The following is a 19,329-nucleotide window of genomic DNA, read 5'->3' as shown; positions in this document are numbered from 1 at the left end:
AACCGGAACTACATACTCGAGCTCGACTATACAATATACATTGATTGATATATCATTGTTCTTCTTCTTCTTCTTCTTCTTCTATGGCACTACAGCCCAAATTGAGCCTTGGCCTCCTTTATTTTTTGCCCCCACCCTTGCCTGTCTGTGGCTGCTTTTCTCCATACACAAACTCCTAAAAGGGCTTGTGCGTCGCTGTTTACTGTGTCTTCCCAGCGCTTTCGTGGCTTCCCAACCGGTCTCTTTCCTTGCAATCTAGCATTCAGTGCTCGTTTTGGTAGCCTATCCTCTCCCATTCTTATCACATGTCCGGCCCATTGCAATCTTTGTAATCTAATGAAGTCTGACAGGGGCGTTTCCTTATAAAGTTGATAAAGCTTGTTGTTGTATCGACTTCTGAAGATTCCGTTTTCCCTCACAGGTCCTAGTATTCTCCTAAGTACTTTCCTTTCGAATGTGTCGAGTTTGTTTTTGGATATTTCTTTCAGCGCCCAGGCTTCACTGCCATAGCATGTTATTGGTCTAATTAAGGTTTTATAGATTCTCATCTTTGTATTTCGGTGGACACATTTAGACCGAAATATATGGGAGAGGGCAAAATAAGCTCTGTTTGCCTGCGTTATTTTCTTCCGTATTTCTCCATCTTCTGATCCGTCGGCATATATTTCTACTCCCAGGTATGTAAACTTTTCAACCGTTTCAATGTCATCTTCATGTATAATGTTTTCTGGGACTATATTTCTTCTCGTCTGAGTCATTATTTTTGTTTTTTCTGTGTTAATTTCCAGACCTAGCATTTTTGTTTGTGTTTTTAACTCTGCCTATGTTTCCTGTGCTCCTGTTGATGTTCTACTCATAATATTAATATCATCAGCATAAGCGGCCAGTTGAACCGTTCGGTTGGTCAGTAGATTTCCTCGTCCAGTTTGCATTTGCCTAACCGCATACTCCAGTGCCAGGTTAAACAATGTTGGGGCCAGCCCATCTCCCTGTTTTAGTCCCTGCGAAATGTTAAAAAAGTCTGTCCGGTGATTTTGTATTCGTACACATGCCTGAGTTTCATCCATTGTGGCTTTAATAAGTCTTATTAACTTGTGTGTTATTGCCAATTCAGCCAATATATAGTATAGTTTGTTTCTTTTGACTGAGTCGTATGCCTGTTTGAAGTCTACAAACACGTTGTGAACATCAACATCGTGTTCCCATGCTTTGCTCAAGATCTGTTTTACTGTGAATATTTGATCCAGTGTCGATCTTCCCCGTCGGAAGCCCGTCTGATACTCTCCAATAATATTTTCTGCTAGTGGTTGGAGCCGCTGGTTTATAATATACGTGAGGACTTTATATGCTGTACATAGTAGAGAGATTCCACGGTAGTTTTTGCACTGGAGTTTGTCTCCTTTTTTATAGATCGGGCATACTATACTTTTCTTCCAGTCGTCGGGTATTTTCTCTTCTTGCCATACGTCTCTGATGAGTGCGTGGATGTGACTTGCTAGGTGGTCGCCACCTACCTTATATAGTTCTGCTGGTATTTCATCAATTCCCGGAGCTTTATTGTTTTTCTGGGCCTTAATGTCTCCGAAACTCAAGCCAAGAAATGGCATGAAGAAAGGCAACGGGATACCACCTTCATTACTTATTATCCCAACTGACTACAAGGAGACTAGATAGAACCTGGCCTCAGGAACTATTTTAAAACTTGAACATAAATAGAATAAGATGAGACATCATTGGAAGTCTCTTTTTCATGCCCAAAAACATGGAACAAATTTACTTAATACTCTTTTAATGATGTAGACTTTAAATAAACATAATTACATAAAAAAATGTATTAACATATATTATAATGCTATATTATAAGGTCGGTATAGGATGTGGTATATATTATAATTATTATCCCGCACGCCGTACGGGAAAATTTAATTTTACGCACACCGTGCGGGAAAGTGCAAGTTTCGGAAACAAAATGCATGCGTGAAAGTGGCTCTTTTAGCACGGCCGTAGAAAAATATATTTTTTTTATAAGTGCCTTTCACCCTATGACATTCGCGCAGTAGATGCAATATGGTATAAAGTGCATCTATTTGTATCAAATTTTTTATTTAAAGATCATCATTTTGATTGTTTTTTCAATTATTGTTGTTTTAATGCTTTTCCACTTATTGCGAGGGGTTTTCTGCGAAATGAGGTCAAAAAAGTGGGATTTTTTTATTTATTTATAATATTGATCAAGTAGAAATCACAATATAAACTTAAAAAACATAAAAAATTGAAAAACGTTATTTTTATAAAAAATTCAAAATACAGCTTTGTTTGATAAATCGTATATATTTATATTTTCATATGGAGCAATACCTTCTCTCCCGTTTGTATTTTATACAGCATCGAAGATACGACATAGTGCTGTTTTGGCAATGTTGTCATGTTTGTTTTTTTTTCCTATGATACCCTCTTACCGGGTAGTCCCCTGTCATTTTTTTATCTCGACATATTCGCTACCCCCTCTTATTTCATTTAACGTCTCGAACGTTGAACTCTCTCTCGCTCTCTCTCTCTCTCTCTCTCTCTCTTGTCGTTTCCCCATTACTGAGAATCGTGATTTCATCCAATATTCCTAACAATTTTTTCCATTGGTCTCGGAGTTCTCCCGAACGTTAGAATCGTACCAATAACAACGGAGATACGATAAAATGTCCATTTGGAACGTATTCGATATCACATCCCCTTTCATTTAAGGTCGCGTACATCAAAATCGTATCAATAACAACGAAGATATGATATAATGCTCTGTTTGACAATACCACTGTGTTTGGCTTTTTCTTTTTAGCCTCGATATCCCGTCCCCTTTCATGTAACGACTTAACGTAGCAATTACAAATAACGCAGATATGATGTAATGGGGTGTAGGGTTGTGTTGCAGAGGTAGTACCTTTTATCGGAACGACCACATCGAGTGTCATAGACAGGAGATGGTTCTTGATAACTGGTCCTCGCAAGACACCTAACTCTCACTTATGGCTCCACGTGCCACACCCCGGGCAACTGCATTGGTCTGCAGGCTAAACTAAATGAAGGTAACCAGATATGGTGAAACTGTAACGTCTGTACCCAGAGTGGGCGGTTACAAAAGGCGTCTGACCCAGAGTGGGCGGCCGAAACTCAAGCCAAGAAATGGCATGAAGGAAGGCAACGGGATACCACCTTCATTACTTATCATCTCAAGAGAATCACAATGACGTCATTTAATTATAAAATTTCCGGAGTTATAAACAGTTTCCAATCGGATCTCTGGGGGGAACGCAGTTAAATGATAAAAGCCTAACCCAATTGAACTTACGAAGTAAAATGAAGATCGGAACATGGAACTTGCAAAGTTTGTATAAAGCTAAGAAGGTGACTAACGTAATCCAAGAAGTAAAGAGATTGAAGACAGATGTTTTGGGGATAGCAGAAACATGGTGGCCAGATGTAGGAAGGTGTGCTGTCGAAGGGGCAGTTATGTACTATTCTGGAAACCAGGATAAAAGCCACAGAAAGGGAGTAGGTATAATAATCACGAGCAAATTATCTGCATCGGTAATACAGTTCTTCCCACTCTTAGACCGTATGGCCTTGCTCAAACTGAAAGCCAGTCTAGTCAATATCAACATAATTCAGGTTTATGCCCCAACATCGGACTCAACAGAAGAAGATATAGAAATGTTCTACGCAGAACTTTAACAACTGCTTAGTAACGTGAAGAGACATGAAGTAAACCTCATAATGGGCGACTTTAATGCCAAGATAGGGAGAGGTAGAGACGACGATTTAATAGGCCCGTACGGCCTGGGAGAGAGAAATGACCGAGGCGAACGACTATATCAATTTTGCCAAGAGGAAGAAATGAAAATATCTAATACCTGGTTCAAGCTACCACCTAGACGCCCCAGCGGACCGCCCCGAGAGTATAGTTCGAAACCAGATCGATTACATAATGGTTAACAAAAGATTTGGATCATCAATAACTAGAACTTGTACATACCCTGGCGCCGATGTTCCATCAGACCATGTCCTTCTCTTAGCAGAAATAAAAATAAAAATCACTAATATAAGGAGACCTAAACCAGAACCAACAATAGACTATGCTAAACTTAAAGATGAGAATACCAGAAGAGAATTAAGTATGAAATTAAACAAAGAACTAACAAAGAATACAAAAGTAGAACTAGAAAGAGAAGTTAATTTGGACAACACATGGAGAGCCATAGAGGAAACAATGACGGATACAGTTAAAAAAGAATTAGGTTATAAACAAAAAATACAAAAGAAAAGTTGGATGACTGACGAAATCCTGGCAATGTTCGAAGAAAGAAGAAAACATGAAAACCAAGGGAACCGAGACAAATATCGAGAACAACAACAACGCATAAGAAGAGAGATAAGAACGGCAAAAAATAAGTGGCTAAAGAAACAGTGTGAGGAAATGGAACAGTTACAAAAACAACATGATGACCACAACCTACATAAGAAACTAAAGGAGGTAGCTGGAATATACAGAAAAAAGAAATTTTCTAACTTAGAAAATGAACAAGGAAAAATGGCACAAGATGATAGAGAGAGGAAACTCATATGGGAAAAATACATCAAAAATCTCTTTGCAGACGAGAGGCCTGAGATAGAAGTCGTTCAGGAACAAGTGATAGATATTAACAACCTATCTGGTCCCGAGATCACAATTGAAGAAATTACTAGAGCAATAAATACCTCGAAAGACGGGAAAGCAGTTGGACCTGATAAAATTCCTGTTAAGTTACTCAGATTGTTAGATGAAGAGGGAATTACGATACTCCAAAGATTTTTCAACCAAATCTATAAAAAAGGAAAATTCCCTGTCAAATGGCTTGTATCTACCTTTATTCCTTTGCCAAAAAAGAACAACGCAACAAAGTGTCAAGAGCACCGACTGATAAGTCTGATGAGCCATTCTTTAAAAATATTCCTCAAAGTTCTTCACTGCAGAATCTCCACAAAATGCGATAAGGTTATTGGTTGCTCACAATTTGGATTTCGAAAAGGCCTGGGTACCAGGGAAGCACTAGTTGCAACCCAAGTGCTAGCTCAGAACTGCTACGATCAAAGGAAAGATGTAATGATGTGCTTTATCGATTATGAAAAAGCCTTCGATCGAGTACAACATCATAAACTCGTACATATACTAAAACAACTCGACATAGATCAAAAAGACATTCGTTGCATAGAGGCTCTTTACTGGAATCAAACAGCTGTCGTCAAGGTGGATAATGAAACAACGCAAGCTCAAAAAATTCTCAGAGGTGTAAGACAGGGATGCATTCTCTCCCCACTACTGTTCAATCTATATTCGGAAAGTATCTTCCAGGAAGCTCTTGAGGAATGCGAAAGCGGCATCAAAGTGAATGGTACCTGGGTCAATAATATACGATATGCGGATGATTCGGTCTTAATAGCAGACAATATAGAAGACCTCCAAAACCTTCTTAATAAAATTGGAGAGCATAGCGAGAACATGGGACTTAGCATCAACATAAAAAAGACGAAGTTCCTTATAATCAGCCGTCAATTATGTCAACATCAAAATGCAAGACTAGCATATAACAATCAAGATGTAGAGCGCGTAAGAAAGTTTAAGTACCTGGGAACCTGGCTATGTGAAGACTGGATGTCGGATATGGAAATTAAATGTCGGATAGAAAGAGCCAGAAGTGCATTCATGAAATTCAGAAACGTCTTTACGAACTCTGACTTTGACCTAAACCTAAGATTAAGATTCACAAAATGCTATATATGGTCGGTGCTCCTATATGGCATGGAAGGATGGACTTTAAAAATAAACACAATGAATAAGCTAGAGGCATTTGAGATGTGGATCTATCGACGAATCCTTAAAGTTCCCTGGACCGCAAGAATAACAAATGAAGAAATCCTGAGAAGAATTGGTACAGAACGACAACTGATGTCCACAATTAAACAGAGAAAAACGGCATACCTGGGACACATAATTAGAAATGAAAGATATCAGTTTCTGCAAACCTTAATTGAAGGAAAGATCGAAGGAAGAAGGGGAGTGGGCAGGAAGAAAATGTCATGGCTCCGTAATGTCAAACAATGGACAGGACTAAAAAACATAGGAGACCTAATACATACTGCAAGGTATAGAGAAAAATGATCAAACGTGATCGCGAACATCCATTAGTGGATTGCATAAGAAGAAGAAGAAGAATGTCTTCGAAAAATTGCTCTATGGTTGGAGCTTCTACTCCATTCTCTTCTACGTAGATCATACCCATTTCATCTTCCATGTCTACTTGTTGAACTCAAGTAGTGTCTGAAAATAATGCTTCCAGGTTTCTGTGACTTTCTGTTGGTCACTGATTATTTGCCCACTTTCATCTTTACATAGACTTGTTTGAGGTTTATACCCACTTTTTATCATTTTTAGGTATTCGTAAGCCCCTCTAATTTCGTTGTTTTTGAAATATTCTTCCATTTTTTCTATTTGTCCATTTTCATATGCTCTCTTTTTATTTCTACATGTCTTGTCTGCTTTCCGTCTTGCGACTTCAAATAATGTTCGTCTTTCCCGTGTTCTTCTTGTTATGTACATTTTATGTGCTTCACTTCTTTCCTCGATTGCTTGTCTGCACTCGTCATCAAACCATGCTGCTCTTCTCTCCTTTTTCTTGTTTCCCAGGGTGGACGTTGCTGCTGTCAGTACTGCTGTTTTGATATTAGTCCATTTGCCCTCTATGGAGTGCAGTTCTAGCGTCCTTAACTCATTTGCGACTTCTTGTTCGAACTTCTCTTTATCTTCCTGAATATTCAGTTTTTCCAGGTCCAGTTTGTTTGTTCTTTGTTGTCTTTCGTTTCTTTTCCTGTTAACTCTTTAATATATCATTATTCCTGCTACTATAATGTGGCACCTCCGATTACACCTCTTCAACCTAAGTATACAGGGTGGTCCTTAAGTAATTTTACAAAACGAAACAGTAGATTCTACACTCTAAAATATTATGATTTAACCTAACTTACTTTAATAAAATGTTGATATTAAGAAAGATACAGGGTGGTAAAGTTGAAATTTAAAATTTAATTTTTCGCCATAACTTCATGTTTATGGCGAAAATACTTACAAATAATGTAATAATAAAATATTTACAAAAATTTATAAGTAGATGTTTTGAGTATGAGGAATTATAATTTGATGCATAATTTTGATGTATCTCATAGATGACGCCACTTATGCCACATATTTGACATAAATTTGTGCTTAACTTTTTTGCTCTTCAAGTTAACACTATTTTTCTGATAACATATTAAATATACGATATTTCAACAAAAAAAAAGGATACTTGTTATTAGCTTTAAAACTGAACAGTTTTCGAGATAATCGCATTTTACAAATCAGCTGCATAACTCTGTTTAACGCAATTATTCCAGGCAACGAATGAAAAATAGAAAAAAACATCAATACTTATAAATTTTGGTATGGAATACCTTCAACTAAAGTTGATAGTTTCCAAAACATTAAAGAAAAAATAGTATACGTTATTATTTTTTACATACATCATTAAGATAATTAATAATCTGTTATTGGATTTCACATCAAATATTTTACATTTCATATTAAATTAAAGACATAATAATATCATATTTTATTTTCAATGGAAATTAAGAAATAGTTTAACTGAATAAAACAAAACTTTTTGTCAAAGTAAGTGTTCGATTTATCCACCATTTTCTTCATTCATTTATCAATGCGTTTCATAAAAGATCGTCTCATATTAAATAGCATCATTGGTTGAAAAGAAACAGCTGCAGCATTTATTTCTTCCCAAAGTTGGTTGCGAGTGTTTATGACATTCTTGTAGGCATGTTGTTTCATTGCTCCCCATACACCAAATCGAGCGGATTAAATTCTGGGCTACGTGGTGGCAAAGGAAAATGACTATCACGACCAATCCAGCGTTCAGGAAAGTTGTTATCTAGGTATGTTCTCACTGCTCTCGTATAATGTGGTGGTGCACCATCTTGCATGAACCACATATTTTGCCTTAAGTTTAATGGCAATTCTTCCAGTAAATCAATAAAATCATTTTGTAAAAAATGTAAATAGTTATCATTCAAATTACGAGGTAACTAGCATGGCCCTAAAAAATGATTTCCAATGATTCCACACCATACGTTTATTTTGAATTCATGTTGAAAATGCCTTTCTCTTTTAACATGAGGATTTTCAATATCCCAGGAATGATTGTTCTTTAAATTAAAAACCCCACAACGTGTGAATGTAGCTTCGTCCGTAAATAATATTCTATCGACAAAGGAGTGGTCAAGATTTTGCCTGTTTCGGATATCATTTGCAAATCTGCATCTTAAAGATAAATCTGTTGGCAATAGATTTTTTACAGGTGTAAAGTGGTAAGGGTGAAAATGCTCGCGGTGTAAGATTTTTAAAATTGAAGTTTTGCTGATTCCTAACGCTGAAGATAAATGTCGTGTACTTACTTGAGAATCATCGTCAACGCGAACCATTACTTCATCTTCTTGATGTTGTTCTGAAGCTATTTTCTTGTGGCATTTTTAAATTTTAACTATTTATAATGGGAAATAAGCCACAATATTATTAAAAAAATGATTTTTATTAACGTTTCGACGCCCAAATCGGGTGCCATTGTCAAAATACAAAATACTATTAACATAAACAAAAATGTTGTTGCTTAGTAAAAAAATTCTTCTAATAATTTATTTAATTTGACTCATTTATATCGGTAATTCAGATACATAATATGATACATTTTAAAGTAGAAGACTTTAAAATGATATTGCCAATATTTATGAGTTGCGTTCCTGGGACGACTTTACTGAAAGATAGTTCATTCGATTACATGAAATCAACTCCAACTCAAGAATATCCGTCACAAAAAATCATAGCATGTGATCTGTCTTTAAAAAGACAACCACATGCAACGGTGACATTAAAATTCTCGCGTTAGAAATCTCATAGTAAATCACGAGGGAAAACCAGGAAAAACCTCGTGATACTATCCCGACATCGTAAGTATTTGGTCTTACATTTAATTTACTCTCAAAATTAATACCAAATTCTGACTTTACTATAATTTTGTTTAAATTATAAATAATATCAATAATACATGGATATATAAGTAATACTAAAATATAAAATATGTACTAACTTGACTATTGACTTACTAATTGTGGTATTTTCTTTCTATTGACTTCCTCTTTCAGTATGGGTATCCACATCCTACTGCATTCCACCGAGGAATTTGCTACACAATTGGTTTCGTTTAGCATAATTAGAGCCACTTCTTTGATTTTTCTCTTTTTATTTTGTATTAATTATAAATAATTAATAAGAAACATTTTTTTAATAATATTGTGGCTTATTTCCCATTATAAATAGTTAAAATTCATCTTCTTGATCAGGCGTACCTAATCATTTTCGGTCGGCCTAAATTGTCACGTTTAGGACGAAATGAACCACTTTCGCCTAAATTCCGAAATATATGTTGAAATGATTGGTGATTAGGTTGCAGCCTGTCTGGGTATCGTCTTAAATATTCCCTTTTCGCTGCACGCCCGTTAAAATATTGCTGACAATAAATAGCAATCATATCTCTCATATCGATATTTGAAAAATTATTATGCCTTGGCATTTTCTGCTTTTGTGTAATAAACCAATATAAACTAAATATTACAAAAGTCACTCATTTATTGACACAATACTTATTTGAAGTTGTCAACATCATTAGTGACATTAGCCTACTATGTTAATGAAACAATACTTATTTAAAGTTGTCAAAATCATTCGTGATATCAGCCTACTATGTTAAAATTTGACGTAATGAATTAAATGAGAATGGGTTTGACATCCAAACTGGCTCTAGTCTAAATGAAGCATTTATCAGGTATTCAGTGCTTTAACGCACAAATATCACAACTAAGAATTATTATGTAGCTGATTCCAATAACAGATTATTAATATTATCTTAATGATGTATGTAAAAAAATAATAGCGTATACTATTTTTTCTTTAATGTTTTGGAAACAATCAACTTAATAAAAGTATTCCATACCAAAGTTTATAAGTATTGATGTTTTTTCTATTTTTTCTTCGTTGCCTGGAATAATTGCGTTAAACAGAGTTATGCAGTTGATTTGTAAAATGCGATTATCTCGAAAACTGTTCAGTTTTGAAGCTATTAACAAGTATACCTTTTTTTGTTGAAATATCGTATCTTTAATATTTTATCAGTAAAAAAGTGTTAACTCGAAGAGCAAAAAAAGTTAAGCGCAAATTTATGTCAAATATGTGGCATATGCGGCGTCCTCTATTAGATACATCAAATTATAATTCCTCATACTCAAAACCTCTACTTATAAATTTTTGTAAATAAATCTCCACAAACATGAAAGTTATGGCGAAAAATTAAATTTTAAATTTCAACTTTACCACCCTATATCTTTCTTAATATCAACGTTTTATTAAAGTAAGTTGGGTTAAATCGTAATATTTTAGAGTGTAGAATCTACTGTTTCTTTTTGTACAATTACTTAAGGACCACCCTGTATATTTATTCTTTTTAGGATCGGAAGTCTTACTTTTATTCACTTTCTCGTAATCCTTAAGTTATAAGTTTCATCAGATATTCCATTTATCATTTTATCTGGTCTAATGACGGAGGAGTTGTATTTAAAGAGATCCCTGGGACAGACACGGATAATTCAGTTTTCACATTTTTCCAAAATGGGTGAAAACAATATTATTTATTTTTTATCTGAATTATTTATCTATCTGATCTAGATTATATTTTTTTATGTACTGGTTTTGATTTGTCAATAGGGGTAGTGGCAATTTCCATCACTTTAATGGGATAGAACTAGAATTAAAGTTGTACACTTTATTTATACAATGTATAAAAGTTAATTTTTGTTCTAATTTGGTTTTTAATCTATTGACTACATTTTAACCCGCAATCAGTGGCGCCGTTAGAAAAAATCTAACATTTTATCCTTTTTCGTGATAACTTGATGAATAATTTTGCAACATAACTTTCCACTTGTAAGTGCCTCGAGGAAGGGTGTAGTAATGCGTAGGTTTATTTTTGAAGATATTCTTCTTTAGCGGCGAATCGATTGAGGGTAAAATTGTACATTTACCGCGCGCCTGCGCACACTGACAGTATGTAGTTCTGACAGTATGTAGTTCATTGCTAATCTTTCAAGATAGGTATGTATGTATCTGTAACCGTGCAAATAAGTCATTAAAAGAATATATTAGTGGTTTTAGGAAATGTATTATTTATTATAATTCTTGTGTTTTTGGATTAATAAAATATTATGTAAGCATAACATTTTTACACTATATGTCGTGTGCCGTGTTGTGTAATTATATCCGAAACTTACATGTCTATTTCTAGTGCCTCGATGGAGTAGTTAGAAATGCGTTAGCACTGAGATTGGAAGGTTGCGAGTTCAATTCCCGGGCGATTCATATATTTTTTTTATTTTTGGTTGTTTTAATAAAAATTTTTTGAAAGTGGTAGATAAGAAAGTTAGTTTGATTTTTAAATAAAATACAAATAACCTTTTAAGTATATTTACTTCGTTTAAATTACCTATTATATAATAGATGAATATCTTCTTACGTGCGTACATAGTACACACATTCTTTTTTTTCTCCTTTTTCTTCTTCTTCTTCTTCTTTTTTTGGAATCTATGGCTTTGCTCAGATAAAATTAGCTTTAATAATTGTTAGAAATAGTATTTCTAGCATTACAAGTAAATAAAAATATTATAACATAAAGATTTATTGTAAGTAAATTCGCGTCTAAATTCGTATTGTTAGACAAAATTTAACGCGCGACCGATTACGTGGCAGAATAGAGCGCGACTGTTCCCGGGTTAATTACTTGATCATCTACGGAGGTCGGCATAAGTCAGGCAACGCTCTCGAAAAATCGACATAAGTCCGGCAATGCACATAAGTCTGGCAAAGCTGTCGAAAAAGATTGAAACGAAGCATGTTCGTGTTTCAGGCGGTTGTGTCGGTGTCATGATAGCACGTGGTCGTCTAATAGACGCCCTTTCAGAATATATAACCGATACAAGTTTACGCTTCAAGAAAAAGTTTTTTTGTTACGTCGTATCTTCGTACGTCTGACACCAACTGATTTCTTTTTGTGGGGCCTTCTCAAGGACCACGTTTTTACAAAAGCAACACGCACCTTTTCCCGACCTCCGAATTGCAATTGAAGGAGAATTTAAAAATCTTCGCCGACAGCTTGACTTCGCCGGACCTGCCTCTCCGTTGCGAAACGTTGCGTAACTGCATTGATCAAGATGAGCATCAATTTGAACACTTACAGCAGCGATAATCAACCTTTTTCTTTTCTGGGCCACATAGTAGCTATTGCCACAGCTGGCGGGCCGCAATCAAGATGTAGTAGTATACAGGGTGTTTCATTGGGAAACGGAAATACTTAAATGGTGAATAGAGGTAAATGAGTCGGTTCTAGACATACTAAATTTATTGCTCCACCGACTTTATATCCGAGTTACAGGGTGTTTAATCGATTTTGCCCATTTTTTTCTGGACCCATAATTTTAGAACCACCTTGTATATTTTTTTGATATTTGGTACACATATGCCACATTTAGAACCCAAACTACCCAACTACCAATCACAAGAAAAATCCATGTCCGGATTAAACAAAATTATAAATCTGTTTTGACCTTGAAACAACATCCTGTGTATTGAACTTTTCAAAACCTGTTTGCACATTTAAAAAGAGCTTTAATGGAGCTTCCATTTTTTGCGCAGACAATTTAATGACTTTAATTTTGACATTATGCCGAAATTTTTAAGAACTCGGAAGTTTCAAAACAAAAATTTCGCAGGTTGAGTATCACTGACTTACAGTAACCCTTTTTCTAATACCTTTTGTAATTTCTTTGAATGAATTCATTTTATCGCTGAATTTTTTCTCTAAATGCAAATTTGTTGCCTGACTTTTGTCGACCTCTATCAGTTTCTAAACAAAAAATAACCGTTTTTCATATATTTTAGGTCTTCAATTTGAAATAAATTTTGATGATGAATTATGGGCTTGTTTCAAGAGCGTGGAACTATTGGAAACAATGAAATTTATGCTTCCGGAAAATGTTAGAATGATAGCTATAAAGAAAGAAAAAACTCAAATTAATGTCAATGCAGTAACGTTAATGATTAACAATTACAATTCAATTTTATACAAATTGACCAACGCTCAGGTATGATTATAATATTAATTAATAATGTTTAAAATATGGTTTACATATCTATTAGAACCAATTTGTCACAATTTTGTTAAATAAATTAAACCGTTCATTAACCAAACTTTCTTTATAAATAAACACAATATAAAAACGAAATGATTTATTCTGCTTATAATCTTAAATACTTTTAAACACAATTAATTGGTTTCGATATTAACATAAAAAATCTTTCCAGCGCATATACACACACCGGCAAAATTAGCCGAACGCCTTAAAAATGGGACTTGTTTGATGTCTCGAATCTCCTAATCCTGTTGTCCGATTTGAGTGATTCTTTTAGTAAGTTATAGCCTTATTAGTTAACAATATCGGTGTAATAATATTGTTGCTAGACAGGTAAATGTCATTTTATACCGGGTGTTAAAATCATACTGTGTTTTTTTCTTAAAGTTCGGACCACCCTGTGGAATATTCTAACATATCTAAAATATTAAAATTAAAAGTCGATTGTAGACTTAGGCTTTCTCAACATTTTCTTTTTTGACTAATTTGCTTATGTTGGAAAATAAAAAAGTTATGTGCTTTAACAACTAGCCATGCTTTTTATCAATAAATCCTCATAGTAGGGGAGGAAAGTATGCTAAATTTGCAGTTACTCGAGCGTTATGGGGACCTATTGGATTGTGAAGAGTGGGTGCTAAAACCAAAACCAAAAAAGTTAAGTTAAGTTTTCCATAAAGTGTGGGACTCTTCATTTTTTAATTTAATTTTCCATTTCCACCAATCGTTTTTTCCCATTATAGGAAATATAGGCTATATCTATCCATAATTGGAAAAAATGTTGCGAATAAAAGTTGCTTATTTTTACGCCAAGGATCCAAATCTACAATAAAACTTGCGGGCTCCTATTTAAGATTTTAAAGTAACAACCCACCCCACCTCCGTGGGTGGTCGTGTTTGGTGCCATTCGGTAGATTTTTGGAAAATATTAAATATGTGTGTTTTGCAGTTTTACGATCTGATGTTCATTTCGCGAAATATCGCAGGGTTCGTATTTAAAATTTTTAATTTACCCTCCACCCCTCTCCGTGGGGTGTCACGAGCATCCACGGAGGTGGGGTGGGGGATTCAATTTAAAATCTTAAATAGGAGCCCCCAATTTTTATTTCAGATTTGGATTCTTTACTTAAAAATAAGCACCTTTTATTCGACACATTTTTTCGAATTATGGATAGATAGCGCTATAATCGGAGAAAAATGATTGTTGCAAATGGAAAATTAAATTAAAAAATGAAAAGTCCCCCACTTTAGCACATACTTTTCACAATCCAATAGGTCCCCATAACGCTCGAGTAACTGCAAATTTAGTATACTTTCCTTCCCTACTATGAGGATTAATTGATGAAAAACATGGATAGTTGTTAACGCACATAACTTTTTTATTATCTTACATAAGTAATGAATCAAAAAGGAAAATGTTAAGAAAGCCTAAGTCTACAATCGAGTATTGATTTTAATATTTTACATATGCTAGAATTTTCCACAGGGTGTTCCAAACTTTAAGAAAAAAACACAGTATGCTTGGTACACCCGGTATAAAATTATATTTACCTGTCTAGTAACAATATTATTACAACGATATTTTTAAATAAGAAGGCTATAACATACTAAAAGAATAACTTAAATCGGACCAGTGGTTTAGGAAATTCAATACATCAAACATGTCCCATTTTTAAGGTGTTCGGCTAATTTTGCCGGTGTGTGTACTTGAAAGTCATGACTAGATAGGGCAGTCAGTGAGGGTATTTGGCTCTGAATTCCATCCTACTACATCGATTTACTTGATTTTTCACACTAAGTAGGGAATAACTCAACAAACAAAGTCTTCACTATACCGATGTGCGCTTTTATCTTGGGGTGGTTCCCACCCCTTCTCGGGGGTGAAAAATGTTTTGGTTAAAATAGCCACGGAAGAGACTAGAGAACCTAATTTTAAGCAAAAACTATTCTATAATTATTTTTTGAAAACTCAATACTTTTTGAGCTATTCGTGGTTGAAAATTGGCCATTCTCATTGAAAAATTACACCTTTTCGGACGGATTTTTGCGAATACCTTAAAAACTATGCATCTAACAAAAAAACTATAGCAAATATTTCTGTAGGTTATAAAAAAACAAAGAGATTTGATCCTTCATAAATCTACTAGTTAAAATACACAGAGGGGTATGGTAGGTAAGAAGAGTTTGTTTTTTTGCTGAATGGTCAAATCGGATTATTCAACTTTAAATAAGAGAGAAACTGTCGATTTTAGGTGTATAATGATACTACTAATAACTTTTGTAGGGCTTGAAAAGACCTTTCAAATAAGCAATACTAAATAATGTCGATCACATTCAAACTAAACGAGATATTCTCTAGAAAAAGTTTATGACTAATGTATTTTAAGAAGAAATGAGAAGTATATTTAACCTCTCATCCATCAGAACTTAAGTACATCTTTTTCCTTCTAAAATACTTTTTATTATAGTGTTATTTCTCTGTTCAAAAAGTTGGACTGGATTAAAATCAACAGTTTTTGAAAAAACAAAGATTTAACTATAGAGCGCATTTTTAAATTTTCTTAAAAATCTTCCTTTTTCTCCATGTATTCCAATAATTTGAGAATGTACCAAAAAACAAACTATTTTCACCTACCATATCTCTTTTTGTATTAAAACTAGAAGATTTATGAAGCCAAGTGTCTCTTTGTTTTTTTATAACCTACAAAAATGTTTAATATAGTTTTTTTAGTTAGATGCATAGTTTTTAAGGTATTCGCAAACAACCGGTCGAAAAGGTATTATGTTTCAATGAAAATGTTCCACGATGCTAAATTTCAACCACGAATATCTCAAAAAGTATTGAGTTTTCAAAAAAAAATTATAGAACAGTTTTTGCTTAGAATTAGGTTCTCTAGCGAATTCCGTTGTAATTTTAACTAAAAATTGTTCCACCCCTAAGAAGGGGTGGGAACCAACTTCAAGATAAAAGCACACATCGGCATAGGGTAGACTTTGAATAAGGAGATCAGTAGAAGCTAGGCCCAAATTTTCATTAAAAACCATGCAGTAGGATAGAATTTGGAGGTAATATCCTATTCTTGCCCCCAATGACTGGCGTAAGAGGACGAATTAAAAAGCATGAAAAACGTTAAAATAAGCGCTTCAAATCAACAGTTAAACGCACAAAGTTTCAATTTCAAACAGTATAAAATATGTACAAAAAAGACATAAAATTTTTAATATAAAGTTATGTTCCTTGGGCACATCATATAAAAAAAAATTACCTCCTGAGACTTTTTTATTCAGTTATTCACGTCGAATCGGACAACTTTTCTATTTCGGAAAATCTTCGTAAGGGTGCCTGAAATTCCAAAGTCTTCCGAAAGGGGATTTTGACTCTTAGTGCCCCAGGCTGTGGGTGAAACGTGTTATAATTCAGGAATTTTTTAAACCTATCAGGTATTGTAAAGGACGATGCCAGGAATAACTTGTACTAAAATGTAACCAAAAATTTTGTTCGCTTTTTTATTTATGACGTTTTTCCTTGGTTAAATTTGTTATTTTAAAAATTTTTAATTTTGCTGTTTAGGATATTCATTTTAGAGAAAAACTTTTAAATAGAAAGTTATAGAAAATTAAAAAACCTATAATTTGAGCTACGACAAGTTTAATTTATTATTGCAAAATGCCCAAAATGGCCGTTTTTTGAAATTGCATTATTTATTGTAAAAATGACTATTTTTATTTTTTTAAGGCTTTAAAATAAAGGTCCTTCAATTCCAAACATAAAAAAATTGTAAAACTCTATTGGTGAACTCGTTGCTTAGATATTATAAATTGTTTATCACGAGAGGTCAAAAATGTCGATGGCTATAACTTAAAAAAAAATCGTAGAGAGTTAATACTAGATACACTCTCCTTCTAAACACTAATTTTTTAATATTATAATGTAAGTAAATGCATAAAACATTTTTCAATCTCTACTGTAATAGTGTTTGTGTCAAGCAAAATTATTCCTATAACCGGGAACAGTAAAAACATAATATAGTAAAAACATTTTTCGGGATCTCAAATTTCTATTCCTTAAACCGGAATATTCCTATAATCGATATTCTAATAAGCGGGTTAGACTGTAAACAGTTAGAAGTGAAGCGGCCCTATACATCCGATGAGTTTCTAGCTTGCAGATTTTTGTTGCTGAAGAGAAAATGAAGATTAAAAACAAAATAAAAATTTTCCAGAAACAATTGAAGCCAAGAAAATTGTTTTTGTTTTTTAAATCGTAGTGACTTTATTTATAACAATTAAGAAATTATTTCACAGTAATTGACTAAAGAAAGACTTATATTATCTTAAAATAGAAATTATTTTAAACGAAAATTACATTTAATTATTAAAAATGATTTTTAAAGTGGAGTGAAGATTTATTTTTCTTTACGATTGTGATTCATTGTATCGGTTGCCCTTAGCAACGTATAGTACATTGAATCACGGATTTTGCTCCAAATTTTAAAGGACCGCTTGGATTGACATGAAATTTGGCATACACATAAATAACCTGTCAAAGAAGAAAAGTTATTGGGTTGATATATTCTTTTGCTCTGGGGGTGAATTTCACCCCTTATGGGGGCTGAAAAAATATACGTTCAAAATAAGTCGTCCAGAAATGGATAAACTGACTAATTCTAAGCAACTTTTGTTCTATACCATTTTTTCACTAAGTTAAAAACTTTTTTAATTATTTGCGAGTAAATACGTTTGTCAGGCCGTGGAGTTGGAGTATTTACATTGTGAAAATGTCGTGTACCCCATCCTCCATGCTATGGCATGCTGGACGAGCCATATAGTCTGTAGTCAACACCCCGAAGTATGAGCGGGAACACAAAGTGTATTAATACTCATACGCTTATGAAACGCACCTGGCGGATCATAAGGGCCTTTACATTTTACTCTCTTTCAACTTGTCTTGAGTGAAATGTCTTTCAATATTTTCTATCAGCCTGTCTTGGCCAACTCTTGTTTCTTCCGACCCCGAATGGCGATTAGGTTTCCGAATGCAGACGGGTTACTATATTTCCTTCTACTACACCCTCTACTACCGAACGATTACCGGTATAGGTAATCCCCCATTTGTTGGTCAACAGCTACGGGTGGAAGAACCGACACTTGGTAGGGCACTTGATTGCCCTGGAGCTGGGAAATTGACTCCAAAGGCGGATGAGCTAAATTAGCCAACGGCATTGAGATGTGTTTAGCCACGGGATGACTACCACATTAAAGATCCGTAAGGATATCCCCAGGACACCACAATGGCTGAAAACCCAAAACAAACAGCCCTCAGTCCCGGGCAACCCTTAAGTGGGGAGAGGGTGCTAAGAATCCCCCGGTCAGCCAATAATGTCCCAAAAGTGAAAAAGATCGGTACGTGGAACATTCGAAGCATGTACCAAGCAGGCAAGGCAGCAAATATTATTCAAGAAATGACTCGCATAAACGTAGATATTTTAGGATGCAGTGAAGTTCGATGGCCAAATTCTGGCATAAAAATGATAAGTGAACACTATATCTATTATTCGGGAGATGACACAACAAGAAACAGAAAAGGCGTAGCGATGATAGTAAAAAGGGAAATAGCCAAAGCAGTAATAGGATTTCCGCCCATGTCAGACAGAGTTATGGTATTGAAGATTAATTCAAGTCCCTCAAATATAAATATCATTCAGGTCTACGCACCGACCTCCGAATCAACTGAAGAAGAAATTGAACATTTATACCAGACTCTAGAAAACTCTCTAAAGCTGACAAAAAAACATGAGCTACCTATCATCATGGGCGATTTCAACGCCAAAATAGGACAAGGAACAGTCGAGAATGTTGTGGGGTCATATGGTCTTGGCACAAGAAACGAAAGAGGAGAAAGGCCGATACAATTCTGCCAAGAGACGGATATGGTTGTAATGAACACATTTTTTAAATTACATACAAGAA

The 19,329-nt window shown here is 34.5% G+C and overlaps 1 protein-coding gene across 1 annotated transcript in view; it reads left to right on the top strand.

Moving 5' to 3' along the window:
• Positions 1–19,329, top strand: part of LOC114336768 (dynein axonemal heavy chain 10) — an 863,661-nt gene that overhangs the window by 176,894 nt on the left and 667,438 nt on the right. The window contains exon 17 of the mRNA XM_050648469.1: positions 13,112–13,314. Within this exon, the coding sequence (XP_050504426.1) occupies positions 13,112–13,314 (203 nt within the window). The remainder of the gene's footprint in view (positions 1–13,111; positions 13,315–19,329) is intronic.

This window comes from Diabrotica virgifera, chromosome 4 (assembly GCF_917563875.1).
Source record: "Diabrotica virgifera virgifera chromosome 4, PGI_DIABVI_V3a".
NCBI classification, from domain to species: Eukaryota; Metazoa; Arthropoda; class Insecta; order Coleoptera; family Chrysomelidae; genus Diabrotica; species Diabrotica virgifera.
The sequence above is the reverse complement of the archived record's forward strand: the minus strand, read 5'-3'. Positions and strand labels throughout refer to the sequence as shown.